Here is an 18,863-nt window from a genome sequence, read left to right as displayed (position 1 = left end):
CTGGAAAATATTGATATAAAGCTCTGCTAAGAAACCCTCCAATTAACATGGTGTTGTTAGCCATTAAGTGGTTGTTTCTTTACATATTTTAGTGCAGTAGAAGAAATCTAGAGGATTCACATAGAAGGCACCAAATAATCTTAGGACAAATCACTTTGAAAATAAATTACAATCAAACTTCATTTCAACCAATATAAAAGCAAAATACTACAGATGCTGTAATCCGGAATAAAAACAGAAAATGCTGGAAATACTCAATATCTGACGAAGGGTCATTGACTTGAAACGTTAACTCTGTTTCTCTCTCCACAGATGCTGCCTGACCTGCTGAGTATTTCCAGCATTTTCTGTTTTTATTTCATTTCAAACAAGTCTATTATTATATTCCTATAGTTGAACTGCGGTGGTCCTTTCTGATCTTGTACAATTCTATGGTTCCATGTGCCTGCATTCCCAGTTTATTTCAAAACTTCCAGCATCCTGTTTATGGTTCTCTTATTTGCATAGGAGGAGTTTTTTTCTCAATAAAGAGCAGCCGTGTTGAAAATCCCTGTGCACTGATAATGTTTGGCCCTTGCGGCGTACTGTTACTCTGGAGGGACCCTGTTATGTAAGGTCCTGGCGTAAAATCGAGGTTTCTGAGACCTTCATTGGTGTATAAACCACCAAGGCTATTGGCATTGAAGGGAGCGGGCCTGAGAGCAGGGGCTTCGACACTGGGAGGTCCCTGGCTCTCCAAGGAACCCGGTGTAGCTCTTCAGAAGGTGAAAGTGGGGCCCACTAGGGGGTCTAGGCCATTATTGAAGGAAAAGGTTTTATTCAAGGGGCTACTTCTGGCACATTGAAGTATTTTATGAGGGGGACATGGCAACCACTTTTCCCTGGACCTGGCAACTTGTGCGACTATTTGCAGCCTGTGGGGCAAGGCAGGTTCCCCAGTCGCAGTTAAGATTAAATGATTTGTTCTTGACCCCGTGGACGTTGTTGGAGGTTAATTACAGAAATCTTGGTTACGTGGATCCTAACAGGATACAAACCCACCCTCCCATAAGAACTTTATTCTCCTGTACTTTGACACTGCTAACAAATTTGTAATTGGCCCAGAATTTGCTGAAGGAATGCACACGCTGTCACTAATGTAAAAACCCTGTAAATTGCGAATTGCCACAAGTTGCTGGTCAATTTGCTTCGCGAAACAGTATCTCACCCTTAACCTTCCTGTGATTTTTCTGATGTTGCTATATTAATTGTCCATTAAACTCGTCACAAAAAGTTAAGTCTAGTAATTAGCAGCGAAAGTACCCTTTTAACAATGTAATAATTATTAATATCTAACGATCAACCTCTCTTGGCCAGATAGTGGACAATTAAAAGTGTGGCGTCTCATTCCTTCAGGTAATGAATTGTTGTTGGAGATTTAAAAAATGTCAATCTTCCTTTCTGTTTCCTGTTTCTCTCCTAATCCAGTCTTTCTTTCCCTGTCTTCATTTCTCTTTCTCTATCTGATTTGATATTGAATTCGCCCACTCTAAATCACTCTACATTTCAGTTCTTCCTGTTTTTATTTCTCAATCCTTTAATATCATTGGTAATGAGATACACTGTTCCTCTATTGTTCACCAAGGTCCCAGATGCCCTGTTACCCTTGCCGGTTCTCCCCGGTATCCTGGGCAATGTTTTATGAAGGAGGTTTTCTATTGCCATACACTCCCTGTGCTTGAGGAGGAATCAGCTAGTCAGTCAATCATTAAGCAACTTCCAAACCTCTGCCAGTGCTGCTTTTCAGCTGCTCAGTAATTGGCACAATAGAGCCTCCCCCTTCAGTTTATTTCCACTCCCTATGGAAAATACCAGTCTGCACTTGGCACCCCTCTGCTGAGAATGGCAAGGCAGCAGTGTTGTTGAGGCGGGCGGGGGGGTTAAGCCTCTTCAAGATGCCGAAACATTGCTTTCCTGCTGACTGCTGTACCTGACCTAAGGTCTTTGATGTTGACACTAGGAGACAAAGTGGGAAAAGTGTTACATTTCCCAGCACTGACATCCTTGATGCTCAGCCAATTTATGCACAGCAAGCTCCCACAAACAGCAATGTGATAATGACCAGATAATTTTTTTTCGTGGTGTTCGTTGATATTGGCCAGGCCACCCATGGCCATATATCCTGTCAACAATTAATGTATAGGCTCATGTCTGGAGATTATGTGGGTGAGCTAATGGAGGCTATCTGGCATCCATGAAAGCACACCCCAACATGAGTTGAAACATATACAATTCTTAAGAGGCTTGACAAGGTTAATGCAGAGAAAAGGCTTCCTTTGGCTGGGGAATCTAGAACATGGGGTCAGAGATTCAGAATTAGGGGTCAGCCATTTAGGACTGAGATGAGGAGAAATTTCTTCACTCAAAGGGTTGTGAATCTTTAGATTTCTCGACCCCAGAGAGCTGTGGATGCTCAGTCGTTGAGTATATTGAAGACAGAGGTCAATAATTATGGGGGAATTAAGGGATTATGGGGATAGTGTGGGAAGGTGGTGGAGTTGAGGTAGAAGGTTAGCCATGATCTTGTTGAATGGCAGAGCAGGCTCGAAGGGCCAAATGGCCTACTCCAGCTCCTATTTCTTATGTTATGTTCTTATGATAGCAAGCTGGCAACAAGCAGAAAACAGCGTAGGTGTTGAGGGAAATTACTCAGACTGGCAAAAGGTGGGGAGTTATGTTCCACAACAATCGATGCTGGGACCACTCTTGTTCACCATTTACATAAACAATTGGTACTCTGGAATTGGAAGTACAATTTCAACATTTACAGATGTCACCAAATTGGACAGTAGAGTTAATGCTGCGACAAAATACAAGAAGACAAGTAAACTTGCAGAATGGCCATGTAATTCGGAAAATAATTTAAATATAGGTTAATGTGATGGTGCATTCTGGCAGGAAGAATAAGGAATAAGGGATTTACTGGTACAGATATACAAATCACTAAAAGTAGGGATACAGCCATAAAAACAAAATGTACCAGGGTTCATTTTTAGAGTGATAACATTGAGAAACAGAAAAGTTGCTGTTAAACTAATATAGAACCTTGTTAAGACCACACTTGGAGTTCTGGTCTCCATATTATAAAAAGAATATAAAAGCACTGGAGAAAATACAAACATGATTTCCAAGAATGATACCAGAACCGAGAGGTTCTATGTATCAGAAATGATTAAGCGGGCTGGGGCTCTTTTCTCGAGAAAAGAGAAGGCTGAGGGGTAACCTGATAGAGGACTTGATTATGAAAGGGTTTGATAGGGTAGATGCAGAGAAAATATTTCCACTTGTGGGGAGACCAAAATAAGGGTCCATAAAATAAGATAGTCACTAATAAATCCAACAGGATACTCAGGAGAAACCTCTTTACTTAAAGAGTGGTTAGAATGTGGAACAGGCTACCACAAGGAGTAGTTGAGGTGAATAGTATAGATGCAGTCAAGGGGAAGCTAGTGAACCACATGAGGGATATTGGAATAGGATATGTTGATAGGTTTAGATGAAGTAGGGTGGGAGGAGGCTCGTGTGGAGCATAAACACCATCAGCGGCCCTCGACAACGTGGACCATTTCCCATACCTCGGGAGCCTCATCAACAAAAGCAGACATTGATAAGGGGGGAGGCCATCTTAGACTGGGTGTTGTGTAATGAGAGAGGATTAATTAGCAATCTCGTTGTGCGAGGTCCCTTGGGAAAGAGTGACCATAATATGGTAGAATTCTTCATTAAGATGGAGAATGACACAGTTAATTCAGAGACCATGGTCTAGAACTTAAAGAAGGGTAACTTTGAAGGTATGAGGCGTGAATTGGCTAGGATAGATTGGCGAATGATACTTAAGGGGTTGACTGTGGATGGGCAATGGCAGACATTTAGAGACCGCATGGATGAACTACAACAATTGTACATCCTTGTCCGGCGTAAAAATAAAAAAGGGAAGGTGGCTCAACTGTGGCTATCAAGGGAAATCAGGGATAGTATTAAAGCCAAGGAAGTGGCATACAAATTGGCCAGAAATAGCAGTGAACCCGGGGACTGGGAGAAATTTAGAACTCAGCAGAGGAGGACAAAGGGTTTGATTAGGGCAGGGAAAATAGAGTACAAGAGGAAGCTTGCAGGGAACATTAAGACAGACTGCAAAAGCTTCTATAGATATGTAAAGAGAAAAAGGTTAGTAAAGACAAACATGGGTCCCCTGCAGTCAGAATCAGGGGAAGTCATAACGGGGAACAAAGAAATGGCAGACCAATTGAACAAGTACTTTGGTTCGGTATTCACTAAGGAGGACACAAACAACCTTCCGGATATAAAAGGGGTCAGAGGGTCTAGTAAAAAAGAGGAACAGAGGGAAATCCTTAATAGTCGGGAAATTGTGTTGGGGAAATTAATGGGTTTGAAGGCCGATAAATCCCCAGGGCCTAATGGCCTGCATCCCAGAGTAATTAAGGAGGTGGTCTTGGAAATAGCGGATGCATTGACAGTCATTTTCCAACATTCCATAGACTCTGGATCAGTTCCTATAGAGTGGAGGGTAGCCAATGTAACCCCACTTTTTAAAAAAGGAGGGAGAGAGAAAACAGGGAATTATAGACCGGTCAGCCTGACATCGGTCGAGGGTAAAATGATGGAATCAATTATTAAGGATGTCATAGCAGCGCATTTGGAAAGAGGTGACATGATAGGTCCAAGTCAGCATGGATTTGTGAAAGGGAAATCATGCTTGACAAATCTTCTGGAATTTTTTGAGGATGTTTTCAGGAAAGTGGACAAGGGAGAACCAGTTGATGTGGTGTATTTAGACTTTCAGAAGGCTTTCAGCAAGGTCCCAAACAAGAGATTAATGTGCAAAGTTAAAGCACATGGGATTGGGGGTAGTGTGCTGACGTGGATCGAGAACTGGTTGGCAGACAGGAAGCTAAGAGTAGGAGTAAATGGGTACTTTTCAGAATGGCAGGCAGTGACTAGTGGGGTATCGCAAGGTTCTGTGCTGAGGCCCCAGCTGTTTACATTGTACATTAATGATTTAGACGAAGGGATTAAATGTAGTATCTCCAAATTTGCGGATGACACGAAGTTGGGTGGCAGTGTGAGCTGCGAGGAGGATGCTATGAGGTTGCAGAGTGACTTGGAAAGGTTAGGTGAGTGGGCAAATGCATGGCAGATGAAGTATAATGTGGATAAATGTGAGGTTATCCACTTTGGTGGTAAAAACAGAGAGACAGACTATTATCTGAATGGTGACAGATTAGGAAAAGGGGAGGTGCAACGAGACCTGAGTGTCATGGTACATCAGTCATTGAAGGTTGGCATGCAGGTACAGCAGGCGGTTAAGAAGGCAAATGGCATGTTGGCCTTCATAGCGAGGGGATTTGAGTACAGGGGCAGGGAGGTGTTACTACAGTTGTACAGGGCCTTGGTGAGGCCACACCTGGAGTATTATGTACAGTTTTGGTCTCCTAACTTGAGGAAGGACATTCTTGCTATTGAGGGAGTGCAGCGAAGGTTCACCAGACTGATTCTCGGGATGGCGGGACTGACATATCAAGAAAGACTGGATCAACTGGGCTTGTATTCACTGGAGTTTAGAAGAATGAGAGGGGATCTCATTGAAACATTTAAAATTCTGATGGGTTTAGACAGGTTAGATGCAGGAAGAATGTTCCCAATGTTGGGGAAGTCCAGAACCAGGGGTCACAGTCTAAGGATAAGGGCTAAACCATTTAGGACTGAGATGAGGAGAAACTTCTTCACCCAGAGAGTGGTGAACCTGTGGAATTCTCTACCACAGAAAGTTGTTGTGGCCAATTCACTAAATATATTCAAAAAGGAGTTAGATGTAGTCCTTACTACTAGGGGGATGAAGGGGTATGGCGAGAAAGCAGGAATGGGGTACTGAAGTTGCATGTTCAGCCATGAACTCATTGAATGGCGGTGCAGGCTCGAAGGGCCGAATGGCCTACTCCTGCACCTATTTTCTATGTTCTTATGAGGAGATCCAACACCGCCTCCAGTGTGCCAGTGCAGCCTTCGGCCGCCTGAGGAAAAGAGTATTCGAAGACCAGGCCCTCAAATCTCATGGTCTACAGGGCTGTAGTAATACCCGCCCTCCTGTATGGCTCAGAGGCGTGGACCACGTACAGTAGACACCTCAAGTCGCTGGAGATACATCACCAACGATGTCTCCGCAAGATCCTACAAATCCCCTGGGAGGATAGGCGCACCAACATTAGCGTCCTCGTCCAGGCTAACATCCCCAGCATTGAAGCACTGACCACATTCGATCAGCTCCGCAGGGCAAGCCACATAGTTCACATGCCAGACACGAGACTCCCGAAGCAAGTGCTCTATGCGGAGCTCCTTCACGACAAATGAGCTAAAGGTGGGCAGCAGAAACGTTGCAAGGACACCCTCAAAACCTCCCTGATAAAGTCCGACATCCCCACTGATACCTGGGAGTCCCTGGCCAAAGACCGCCCTAAGTGGAGAAAGTGCATCCGGGAGGGCGCTGAGCACTTCGAGTCTCGACGCCGAGAGCATGCAGAGGTCAAGTGCAGGCAGCGGAAAGAGCGTGCGGCAAACCAGTCCCACCCACCCTTTCCCTCAATGCCTATCTATCCCACCTGTGACAGAGTCTGTGGTTCTCGTATTGGACTGTATAGCCACCTAAGAACTCATTTTTAATACAGAAGCAAGTCTTCTTCGATTCCGAGGGACTGCCTATGATGATGCGATGAAGTAGGGTGGAAGGAGGCTCGTGTGGAGCATAAACACCAACATAGACCAGTTGGGCCGAATGGACTGTTTATGTAATTGTAACCTCCTAGTGAATCTATGCTGCAACTTTTCCATTGCCTTTATATCCTTTCTATAATGGGGTATCTAGAACTGTACAGATTACTTCACTTATGACCAAAAATACACATACGTTTCTATAGAAAGTGATTAGGTGGAACAGAATAATGTAGGTTCTGAGAGTTACATAGATATGTTGAAATTTCATTTGATCACTTTCGGAATGAGCAGGGAAAATCTTCACGGAACATTTCCTCAGGAGATTAAATAAGTTTGCAACTGAGCATGTTGCATATGGAAGGAATGGATTTGATGGATCAAATCTCCTCCCATGTCCTTTCATTATATGTATCACATCTCACTGCTGGTAATGACGTATCCTCCAGTTACTCAAAATGTATTTTTAAGTGTATCGAGTGCAAGATGATTAAGCTGCTTTATGAAGCTGTAGATGTTATTGGACCAGTTATTGTGATAATCATTCGTACTTTCAGCGTAGAATGCATAATATTGAATCAGAAAATATACTGTCATAAAGGAGCTATAAAGTTGTTTCTGTCAGCTGAAATGAAAGTAAAGATACTTGTTACAAGTCTGAGTGGTGAAGAGTGGCTTTTTCACTCCCGTTTTATATATAGGAAACCACATGATTCTCAGTAATACCTAATTATATTGGGGATTTTAATTACATTGTAATAATTATTGGCACTTCTGTTTATTGTGTTTGGATTATGTGTTAAACCGAGTCTTTTTATGAATAGTATCATTGACCTGTTACTTACAGAAGCCATTTCACATTTCCTCCCTAACATCTTTTTTTTCCTTAATAGGGCATCTCTTTGGAGCTCTTGTGTTGTTCTGCCGCTTCTAGCGCTGACCTGGATGTCTGCAGTGTTGGCCATCACCGATCGAAGATCAGCCCTCTTTCAGATCCTCTTTGCTGTCTTTGACTCTTTGGAAGGCTTTGTCATTGTAATGGTCCACTGCATTTTGAGAAGAGAGGTATGTCACATGGAAATACATGTGAGAATAAAGGGCAGGTGAAATGTTTTGCAGGGTTAAAGAAATGAAGTACATGCAGGGGCAAATGCTGTATGGATCTATCGTTAAATAACTGGAAGGGGAATAAAAATGGTGTGACGTGGTGATGTCAATGGTGTGCTGGGATTGCATGTATTTCCTCTTAAATCTGGATGTGATATCTGTTTAACATGTTTCAAAAATATACAAATAGCGGATCAGAGATTCCTGCCAGTGATTGTGAGGTGTTAATCAAGGATGTTGAATACCATATTCTTTCTGTGGTAGCTCTCACGTACTTGATCTGCATGTTGATTAGTTGAAGAAGTGGCCCTCTGAAGTGCTTTTCACCAAGTTGATTTTTTGATGTGGATCCCACTTCCAGAATAGGTGGGGGCACCCAAGACAAATTAGCAACCGTGCTTTAAGCTAGAAAGTGAAGAACATGAATTGAAATGTTAGACGAGGTTATGTTAGTCAAAGTTAAAATATAAAAAAGAGAAAAGGGCGAATGAAGATGAGAAAATGGCAGTGAAATGGATAACCGAGTGAGCACAAGTAAATTGTTTGAAATGTTTTTTGTATTTAAAAATGATTGTGTTTATTTTAATCGTGTTGACTTGCTATTACAGTAATGTTACTGTTCCTCTCATTCAGGTAGATTTTTTATAATATACATGTGTTTGTATACAGTGTATGGTATGTAGATATATTTATCCATATGTTTGTGCATCTAAATCAATTGAAAACTTAAAAATAATGGGACACATTCGCTGGAGATGTTGGCAGTCTAAAACTAGGGCCCGAAGTTTCTTCACTCAAATAGTGATGAGAATGTCGAACTGACTACCACACAGAATGGTTGCAGTGAATAGCATCGATACATTTAAGGGGAAGCGAGATAAGTACATGAGGGAGAAAGGAATAGAAAGATATGTTGACAGGGTGAGATAAAGTAAATAGAGTGGGAGGAGGCTTGTGTGGAGCATAAATGCCAGCAATTGGGCTGAATGGCCTGTTTCTGTGCTGTATATTCTATGTAAAATCTGTATTGGATCCTTTATTTTTCTCAGCAATGGCTGTCAGTTTGAATGCCTGACAACCAGTGCAATTTGTATTATGGATCACTAAGTGTGACATGATAGCTGTAAATTTACTGAAGGATAATGCAGTTATTACTGGGAAGGTGATCTAGGTTAATGTGTATTGGATGTGGAATATATTTAACAGAGAGTTCGAAGAACCAGCTGTCTCACCACAAGACTCTTAAGCGATTGTACTTTTTCTGAGCTTCCCCTTAAAACAGTAATTTTCAGTATAAAGCCGTTACTGAGATTTCAGAGTGAGTATAACTGTTGGCAGTATGTCGATATAAATAATGCTAGGGGACCAATGTCAGTCAACAAAACAGCGACATTCCTGGTCAGACGATGTCCTAGGGGAAGTGTTTGCTAGTGCTGTTGAGGAGGAGTTAAACTAATATGGCAGGGGGATGGGAACCAATGCAGGGAGACAGAGGGAAACAAAATGGAGACAAAAGCAAAAGACAGAAAGGAGATGAGTAAAAGTGGAGGCCAGAGAAACCCAAGGCAAAAAACAAAAAAGGCCACTGTACAGCAAAATTTTAAAGGGTCAAAGTGTAATAAAAAGGCAAGCATGAAAGCTCGGTGCCTCAATGCAAGGAGTATTCGGAACCCAGGAGAGGGCTCTGAGCTAGTTAGAGTGGGTGAGAGCTCAGATGAACAGGACCCCAAGAAAGAATGCAAAAGGCAGGAGGCAACAGAGCAGAGTAGCACTGGGGTAAGTGTAAACCACAAGGTGATAGGAAGGGACAATATGTATGAATATAACGGTGCTGCAGGAGGGGGCAAAGCGAAAAATCATGACTTTAAAAACAAGTATTAAAACACTCTACCTAAATGCACGCAGCATTCGAAATAAAGTAAATGAGTTGACGGCACAAATCATTACAAATGGGTATGATTTGGTGGCCTTTACAGAAACGTGGTTGCAGGATGGCCAAGACTAGGAATTGAACATACAGGGGTATCTGACAATTTGGAAAGATAGACAAGAAGGGAAAGGAGGTGGGGTAGCTCTGTTAATAAAGGATGATATCAGGGCAGTTGTGAGAGACGATATTGGCTCTAATGAACAAAATGTTGAATCATTGTGGGTGGAGATTAGAGATAGTAAGGGGAAAAAGTCACTGGTGGCGTAGTTTATAGATCCCCAAATAATAACTTCATGGTGGGGCGGGCAATAATCAAGGGAATAATGGAGGCATGTGAAAAAGGAACGGCAGTAATCATGGGGGATTTTAACCTACATATCGATTGGTCAAACCAAATCGCACGGGGTAGCCTTGAGGAGGAATTCATAGAATGCATACGGGATTGTTTCTTGGAACAATATGTTACAGAACCTACAAGGGAGCAAGCTATCTTAGATCTGGTCCTGTGTAATGAGACAGGAATAATAAAAGATCTCCGAGTAAAAGATCCTCTCGGAATGAGTGATCACAGTATGGTTGAATTTGTAATACAGATTGAGGGTGAGGAAGTAGTGTCTCAAATGAGCCTACTATGCTTAAACAAAGGGGACTACAGTGGGATGAGGGCAGAGTTGGCGAAAGTAGACTGGAAACACAGACTAAATGGTGGCACAATTGAGGAAGAGTGGAGGACTTTTAAGGAGCTCAACAAAAATATATTCCAGTGAAAAAGAAGGGCGGTAAGAGAAGGGATAACCAGCCGTGGATAACCAAGGAAATAAAGGAGAGTATCAAATTAAAAAAACAATGCGTATAAGGTGGCCAAGGTTAGTGGGAAACTAGCAGATTGGGAAAATTTTAAACGACAGCAAAGAATGACTAAGAAAGCAATAAAGAAAGGAAAGATAGATTACGAAAGAAAACTTGCGCAAAACATAAAAACAGATAGTAAAAGCTTTTACCGATATATAAAACAGAAAAGAGTGACTAAAGTAAATGTTTGTCCCTTAGAAGATGAGAAGGGAGATTTAATAATGAGAAATGTGGAAATGGCTGAGACCTTAAACAATTATTTTGCTTCGGTCTTCACAGTGGAAGACACAAAAACCATGCCAAAAATTGCTGGTCACGGGAATGTGGGAAGGGAGGACCTTGAGATAATCACTATCACTAGGGGGGGTAATGCTGGACAGGCTAATGGGACTCAAGGTAGACAAGTTTCCTGGTCCTGATGAAATGCATCCCAGGGTATTAAAAGAGATGGCGGAAGTTGTAGCAGATGCATTCATTATAATCTACCAAAATTCTCTGGAATCTGGGGAGGTACCAGCGGATTGGAAAGCAGCTAATGTAACGCCTCTGTTTAAAAAAGGGGGCAGACAAAAGGCAGGTAACTATAGGCTGGTTAGTTTAACATCTATAGTGGGGAAAATGCTTGAAGCTATCATTAAGGAAGAAATACCGGGACATCGAGATAGGAATAGTGCAGTCAAGCAGACGCAACATGGATTCATGAAGAGGAAATCATGTTTAACTAATTTACTGGAATTCTTTGAGGATATAACGAGCATGGTGGATAGAGGTGTACCGATGGATGTGGTGTATTTAGATTTCCAAAAGGCATTCGATAAGGTGCCACACAAAATGTTACTGCAGAAGATAAAGGTACGCGGAGTCAGAGGAAATGTATTAGCATGGATCGAGAATTGGCTGGCTAACAGAAAGCAGAGAGTCGGGATAAATGGGTCCTTTTCGGGTTGGAAATAGGTGGTTAGTGGTGTGCCACAGGGATCGATGCTGGGACCACAACTGTTTACAATATACATAGATGACCTGGAAGAGGGGACAGAGTGTAGTGTAACAAAATTTGCAGATGACACAAAGATTAGTGGAAAAGCGGGTTGTGTAGAGGACACAGAGAGGCTGCAAAGAGATTTAGATAGGTTAAACGAATGGGCTAAGATTTGGCAGATGGAATACAATGTTGGAAAATGTGAGGTCATCCACCTTGGGAAAAAAGCAGTAAAAGGGAATATTATTTGAATGGGGAGAAATTACAACATGCTGCAGTGTAGAGGGACCTGGGGGTCCTTGTGCATGAATCCCAAAAAGTTAGTTTGCAGGTGCAGCAGGTAATCAGGAAGGCGAATGGAATGTTGGCCTTCATTGCGAGAGGGATGGAGTACAAAAACAGGGAGGTCCTGCTGCATCTGTGTAGGGTATTGGTGAGGCCGCACCTGGAGTACTGCGTGCAGTTTTGGTCACCTTTCTTAAGGAAGGATATACTAGCTTTGGAGGGGGTACAGAGACGATTCACTAAGCTGATTCCAGAGATGAGGGGATTACCTTATGATGATAGATTGAGTAGACTGGGTCTTTACTCATTGGAGTTCGGAAGGATGAGGGGTGATCTTATAGAAACATTTAAAATAATGAAAGGGACAGACAAGATAGAGGCAGAGAGGTTGTTTCCATTGGTCGGGGAGACTAGAACTAGGGGGCACAGCCTCAAAATATGGGGGTGCCAATTTAAAACTGAGTTGAGAAGGAATTTCTTCTCCCAGAGGGTTGTGAATCTGTGGAATTCTCTGCCCAAGGAAGCAGTTGAGGCTAGCTCATTGAATGTATTCAAATCACAGATAGATAGATTTTTAACCAATAAGGGAATTAAGGGTTACGGGGAGCGGGCGGGTAAGTGGAGCTGAGTCCATGGCCAGATCAGCCATGATCTTGTTGAATGGTGGAGCAGGCTCGAGGAGCTTGATGGCCTACTCCTGTTCCTAATTCTTATGTTCTTATGTTATGTTTTTATGTAATATTCTCTCAGTTTATTAGAAAAGTTAAGCTATAATATTTTTCAACAAAGGAAGTCCTTGCTGGAAAAAAAATATTTTAAATGAATGAAATTTTCTATGTTGTGTGAATTGAGTATTCTTCATCTTTGATTAGTAAAGATTTGAAATTAAACCCAGGGAAGCAAAAAAATATATTTTGACTGAGTTGGCTGCCTGATAGAGCAGTGGCATTCTGATCAGTTTGCCTGCATCCCCCAGTTATTGGATGACCAATTCCCATAACTCTTGAGTAACATTAACCTGAAGCAAAGTGCAGGACCAAAGGTTTTGATGAAGGAAGCCATCCTACTCAAATCACACAGCACCAGCTAATGGCCAAATTTAAGGACAACATTAAGGACAAAGGTGCCCTTTGAGGTGGGCCTGATCTCCAGGTGCAATCCTGGAGGCCAAAGTGCATCCAAGGGAAAATGGTGTTCGTGTGAGCAAGGGAATGAAAAGAAAGTTGAAATAATACTATTTTCTTGAACCCTTTGAGTACTAAAGATCCTTTGTGGATTTTAACGCATGGTTTCCATCATGTGACATCTATAGAAATGATTCTCTGTACCTTTCCAATTCTGAATATTACAACGTAGTAAGAAAAGTACAATTCTGATTATTCTCTGAATAAATGAATTACTTGAAATCTAATAACAGATTTTGTTTTATTTTGAACACAACTGTTACTTGCAATCCTCAAAGGGTTAATATTATGCAGTTTGTGATCCATCCTCTTAAAGGAAACAAATGGATGAATTATGTGCTTGAGTTTCTCCAGTTAACATTGGGAAGACAGAACCCAGTATCCTCTGCCCCCCCATTACAAACTCTGCCATCCATTTTATCCCTACCTCAGCCACTGTCTCCGATTGAGCCAGACTGTTTGCAACCTCAGCATTCAATTCAACACAACCACCATTTTCCACCTCTCTAATATTGCCCAGATTCTGTTCTGTACTCCTGTTCTTGCTGACTTGCATTGGCTCCCGGTCCCCCAAAGCCTCCCATTTAAAATTCCCATCCTCGTGTTTAAATCCCTTCATAGTATTGTTCTTCACTATTTCTCTAACCTCCTCCAACCCTACAATCATCATCACCCTGCCGCCCCCCTCCCTCCCCACCGCCCTCTGAACTCAGAACTCAAGAGAGAGACTGTTGCATGGTTAATGATAAGACGGAAGAACATACAGACATAGACACATTAAGTGGTTGATGGACCTCACAACGACTCATGAATTCAGTTGAGTTCAAACCTGAATTCGAGAAAAACAAAGACTGAAGAGATAGTGAATGGTAACAAAATAAAAATAGAGATGAGGATAGAGTCTGGCCTCTTGCACGGCCCTACCCTTGACGGCCGTGTCTTCAGCCATCTCGGCCCCACATTTTTGAGTGTCCTCCCTAAAGCCCTCTGCAGCTCGACCTTCCTCTCCTCCTTAATATCCACATTTTCAACCAAGCTTTAGGTCATTTTTCTAAATATTTTCCTCTTTGTCTCGGCATCTATTAAGTAGCAACATATATTCTTCCCATGTTGAGTGTAATCTCTGAATTCAACTACACAAAATAATACTTTGGGGTGGCAGTTATGTGAAGGAATTGAGATAATGCTCTCAAAATATTTCATAATATTTGGATAAATTGCTGCCATTTTTCTATGCTGATTGAAAAATTCAGCATAATTTTCCTCTCTGGCAGCTTGCATTAATCTTTGAGTTGACAAAAGCAAGCTGGCCATTTTGAATCCAGCCTACTTCTGTTATAAATGCTGGTTTCGATGTAGGTCTCTCCAGTTTAAAACTTTCAACTCTGATGAGCAAATGTTCGCTTTACAGATATAATGTGAGGGTTTAACCAAGTGACTCATAATAGCATTGTACAGTGAAATCAGTTTTTGAAGAAGTCTGATCTCACATTCAGCATTTAAAGTGTGAGCTTATTAAATGATTCGTCCATAAGTCAAAATGTTGCAAAGAAAAATAGTGTACTAAGTCACGCGTTGTGTTGGTTTCAGGCTTTTAATGTATTAATTAATAATATTTTGCTTCAGGGATACCTTGTGTGAGTTATAGGCTTTTCCTTTTTTTTTAAAGCTCCTCAAGCATTCCCTACAAAAGAATGGAGTCTCGCAGTCCGTACAGCTTTTCATAGAATCCTAAAATGGTTCAGGACGATGGAGCCCATTCGACCATCGTGCCTGTGCTGGCTCTTTAAAGGAGCTATCCAATGAGTCCCACTCCCCTGCTCTCCCCATAGCCCTGTAGTTTTTTTTTCCTTTTCAAGTATTTATCAAATTCCCATTTGAAGGTTAATATTGAATCTGCTTCTACCACACTTTCAGGCAATGCATCCCACATCATAACAAATTGCTGTGTAAAAAAATGTTTCCTCATGTCACCTCTGGTTCTTTTGCCAATTATCTCAAATTTGTTCCTTCTGGTTGCTGACCATTCTATCACTGAAACAGTTTCTGCTGATTTACTCGATCAATCCTTCAAGATTTAGAACACCTTTATCGTATCTCCCCTTAACCTTCTCTGCTCTGAGGAGAATAACCGCAGTTTCTCTAGTCTTTTCATTAACTGAAAGTCTTTCATCCCTGGTAGGCAAGGTGCCACATGAACGGTTACTGCACAAGATAAAAAGGTCACAGGGTTGGGGGTAATATATTAGCATGGATAGAGGATTGGCTAACTAACAGAGAACAGAGAGTCGGGATAAATGGTTCATTCTCGAGTTGGCAATCAGTAACTAGTGGGGTGCCGCAGGGATCAGTGCTGGGACCCCAACTATTTACAATCTATATTAATGAATTAGAAGAAGGGTCCGAGTGTAACGGAGCCAAGTTTGTAGACAATACAAAGATGGGAGGAAAAGCAATGTGTGAGAAGGACACAAATAATCTGCAAAAGGACATAGACAGGCAATGTGAGTGGGCAAAAAGTTGGCAGATGGGGTATAATGTTGGAAAGTGTGAGGTCATGCACTTTGGCAGAAAAAATCAAAGAGCAAGTTATTATTTAAATGGAGAAAAATTACAAAGTGCTGCAGTACAGCGGGAACTGGGGGTACTAGTGCATGAAACACAAAAGTTTAGTATGCATGTACAGCAAGTGATTAGGAAGGCCAATGGAATCTTGGCCTTTATTGCAAAGGGGATGGAGTATAAAAACAAGGAAGTCTTGCTACAGTTATACAGCGTATTGGTGAGACCACACCTGGAACACTACGTACAGTTTTGGTTTCCATATATACGAAAGGATATACTTGCTTTGGAGGCTGTTCAGAGAAGGTTCACTAGGTTGATTCTGGAGGTGAGGCGGTTAACTTAATGAGGAAAGGTTGAGGAGGTTGGGCCTCTACTCATTGGAATTCAGAAGAATGAGAGGAGATCTTATCGAAATGTATAAGATTATGAGGGGGCTTGACAAGGTGGATGCAGGGAGGATGTTTTTACTGATAGGGGAGACTAGAACTAGGGGGCATAATCTTAGAATAAGGGGCCGCCCATTTAAAACTGAGATGAGGAGAAATTTCTTCTCTGAGGGTCTGTGGAATTCACTGCCTCAGAGAGCTGTGGAAGCTGGGACATTGAATAAATTTAAGACAGAGATAGACAGTTTCTTAATCGATAAGGGGTTAAGGGGTTATGGGGAGCGGGCAGGAAAGTGGACCTGAGTCCATGATTGGATCTGTCATGTATTCAACTGTCATTGTAATCCATGTATAAACTGACCTAAGTTGTACACCGTGAGAACACTGACCACTAGGTGGTGAACTTGTGGGAGACACTCCTAACCTGGACTTTCAGGTATAAAAAGGGAAGCTCCACCCACCTTCACCACTTCAGTGCTGGCTAATAAAGGTTACTGGTCACAGAGTGTCCTTCTCTCTAGTATGGGCCTCGTGTGCATTTGTACTGTACAGTAAGGACATATTATTGGCGACGAGTAACTGGGATTTAAACCACGCGAGCATGGCAACTGGCAGCACAGATGAGAGGTACTGTTTTGGTGATGATTGGGACGATTTTATTGAGAGACTACAGCAAAGTTTCGTCATTAAGGAATGGCTGGGACAGGATTCGGCCGACAAACGCAGGACTCATCTGACGGTTTGTGGATCCAGGACCTACTCCCTGATGAAGGACCTTCTAGCGCCAGAGAAGCCGGAGGACAAGACTTTTGAAGAGCTCACTAAGTTGATCGGGGAACACCTTAAATCGGCGAGCAGCATGCACATGGCGAGACACTGGTTTTACACGCACCGGTAGCGAGAAGGGCAAAGCGTTCCAGACTTCGTGGCATGTCTCCGGTGACTGGCGAGCCTATGTAAGTTCCCAGATGCATGCAGAGTGGAGATGCTGCGAGACTTTTTTATTGAGGGCATCGGGCACGCTGGGGTTTTCAGGAAACTGATTGAGACCAAAGACTTGACCCTGGAAACGGCAGCTTTGATGGCCCAGACATTTATCTCAGGGGAGGAAGAGACCAGAATGATGATTGACAAAAATCTTGGTTTAAATGCAGCAAATGGATTGGGAATCAACATTGTTAACGCGGCACACAGTTCTCCAGGCAGACAGGGGCAATCGGATATGCCCGAACATGTAGTCGAACCCAAAGGGGGAAGTCAACAGAGACAATGGCTAGCTGAACAGTGATTCATGCCATCGCAAGGGACAATGCGGCCAGTAATGGGGCCATCAACACCTGTCAATGATGCGTTTAAGGACAGTTACAGAGACAGAGACGATCGACTGGTAATGAACCTTTTGTTTCCAACAACGGCTCATGTTGGAGGTGTGGAGGCAAACACACAGCCAGAGCTTGCAGGTATCAGCAATATACCTGCAGAAATTGCAACATCAGCAGTCACTTGGCGCGTATGTGCAGGAAGCCTGCAGCCAGGTTGATGTACAAGGAGGACGGGCCTGATGTAAGCCCTACGAGGCCAAATGGACACTGGAGGAAATCACTGGAAGCTGAAGTTCAGCGAGTTCATGTGGAGCACATATACAGCTCATACACCAGGACGCCACCAATAATGATGAAAGTGCTCCTCAATGGCATCCCAGTATCAATGGAGCTAGACACGGGGGCCAGCCAGACCCTGATGAGTATCAAACAGTTCGACAAGTTGTGGGCATCCAAGGCCAGGAGGCCAAAATTATTGCCGATTGACGCACAGCTATGGACATATACAAAGGAGATAATTCCGGTGCTAGGCAGCGCCACGGTAGTCGTGACCCACAAAGATTCGGAGAACAGGTTGCCACTCTCGATTATCCCGGGGGATGGTCCCGCACTGCTGGGGAGGAGTTGGCTTGCTGACATGAACTGGAAATGGGGCGATGTCAATGCAATTTCTTCTGTGGAGCGAATATCATGCTCACAGGTTCTGGACAAATTTGACTCACTATTTCAACCTGGCATTGGCACTTTCATGGGGGCCAAGGAAACTCGGATGCCAGGCCAGTACATCACAAGGCCAGAGCGGTGCCGTACGTGATGCGGGAAAAGATAGAAGGCGAATTGGACCGCCTGCTGAGGGAAGGCATCATCTCGCCAGTCGAATTCAGTGACTGAGCAAGCCGATTATGCCAGTGCTCAAGGCGGATAGGTCGGTCAGGATATGTGGTAATTACAAGGCCACCATCAATCGGGTGTCACTCAAAGACCAGTACCCACTACCGAGTGGAGGACCTCTTTACGACGCTATCCGGTGGCAAACCTTTTTCAAAATTGGACCTGACCTCAGCTTACATGACCCAGGAGCTGGCGAGTGAGTTGAAGAAGCTGACCACCATCATGACACACAAGGGGTTGTTTGAGTACAACAGATGTCCATTCAGGATTCGCTCGGCCGCCGCGATCTTTCAACGAAACATGGAAAGTCTCCTCAAGTCGATTCCAAGGACGGTGGTTTTCCAAAACGATATCCTCATCACGGGTTGCGATACTGAAGAACACCTCCACAACCTGGAGGAGGTGCTACGCAGACTGGACCAGGTAGGTCTGCGACTGAAAAAGGTGATGTGCATCTTCCTAGCTCCAGAGGCAGAATTCCTGGGGATGAGGGTAGCAGCAGATATGATCAAACCTACTTCATCCAAAACGGAAGCGATCCAGAGAGCATCCAATCCCCTTAACACGATGGAGCTGCATTCGTTCCTGGGGCTCCTG

General features: G+C 43.0%; 1 protein-coding gene across 1 annotated transcript in view; it reads left to right on the top strand.

Moving 5' to 3' along the window:
- adgrb1a (adhesion G protein-coupled receptor B1a) overlaps nucleotides 1–18,863 on the top strand; it is a 691,398-nt gene that overhangs the window by 624,687 nt on the left and 47,848 nt on the right. Inside the window, exon 26 of the mRNA XM_070888471.1 lies at nucleotides 7,659–7,830. Within this exon, the coding sequence (XP_070744572.1) occupies nucleotides 7,659–7,830 (172 nt within the window). The remainder of the gene's footprint in view (nucleotides 1–7,658; nucleotides 7,831–18,863) is intronic.

The sequence above is a fragment of the Pristiophorus japonicus genome, chromosome 1, assembly GCF_044704955.1.
Source record: "Pristiophorus japonicus isolate sPriJap1 chromosome 1, sPriJap1.hap1, whole genome shotgun sequence".
Taxonomy (NCBI): domain Eukaryota; kingdom Metazoa; phylum Chordata; class Chondrichthyes; family Pristiophoridae; genus Pristiophorus; species Pristiophorus japonicus.
The sequence above is the reverse complement of the archived record's forward strand: the minus strand, read 5'-3'. Positions and strand labels throughout refer to the sequence as shown.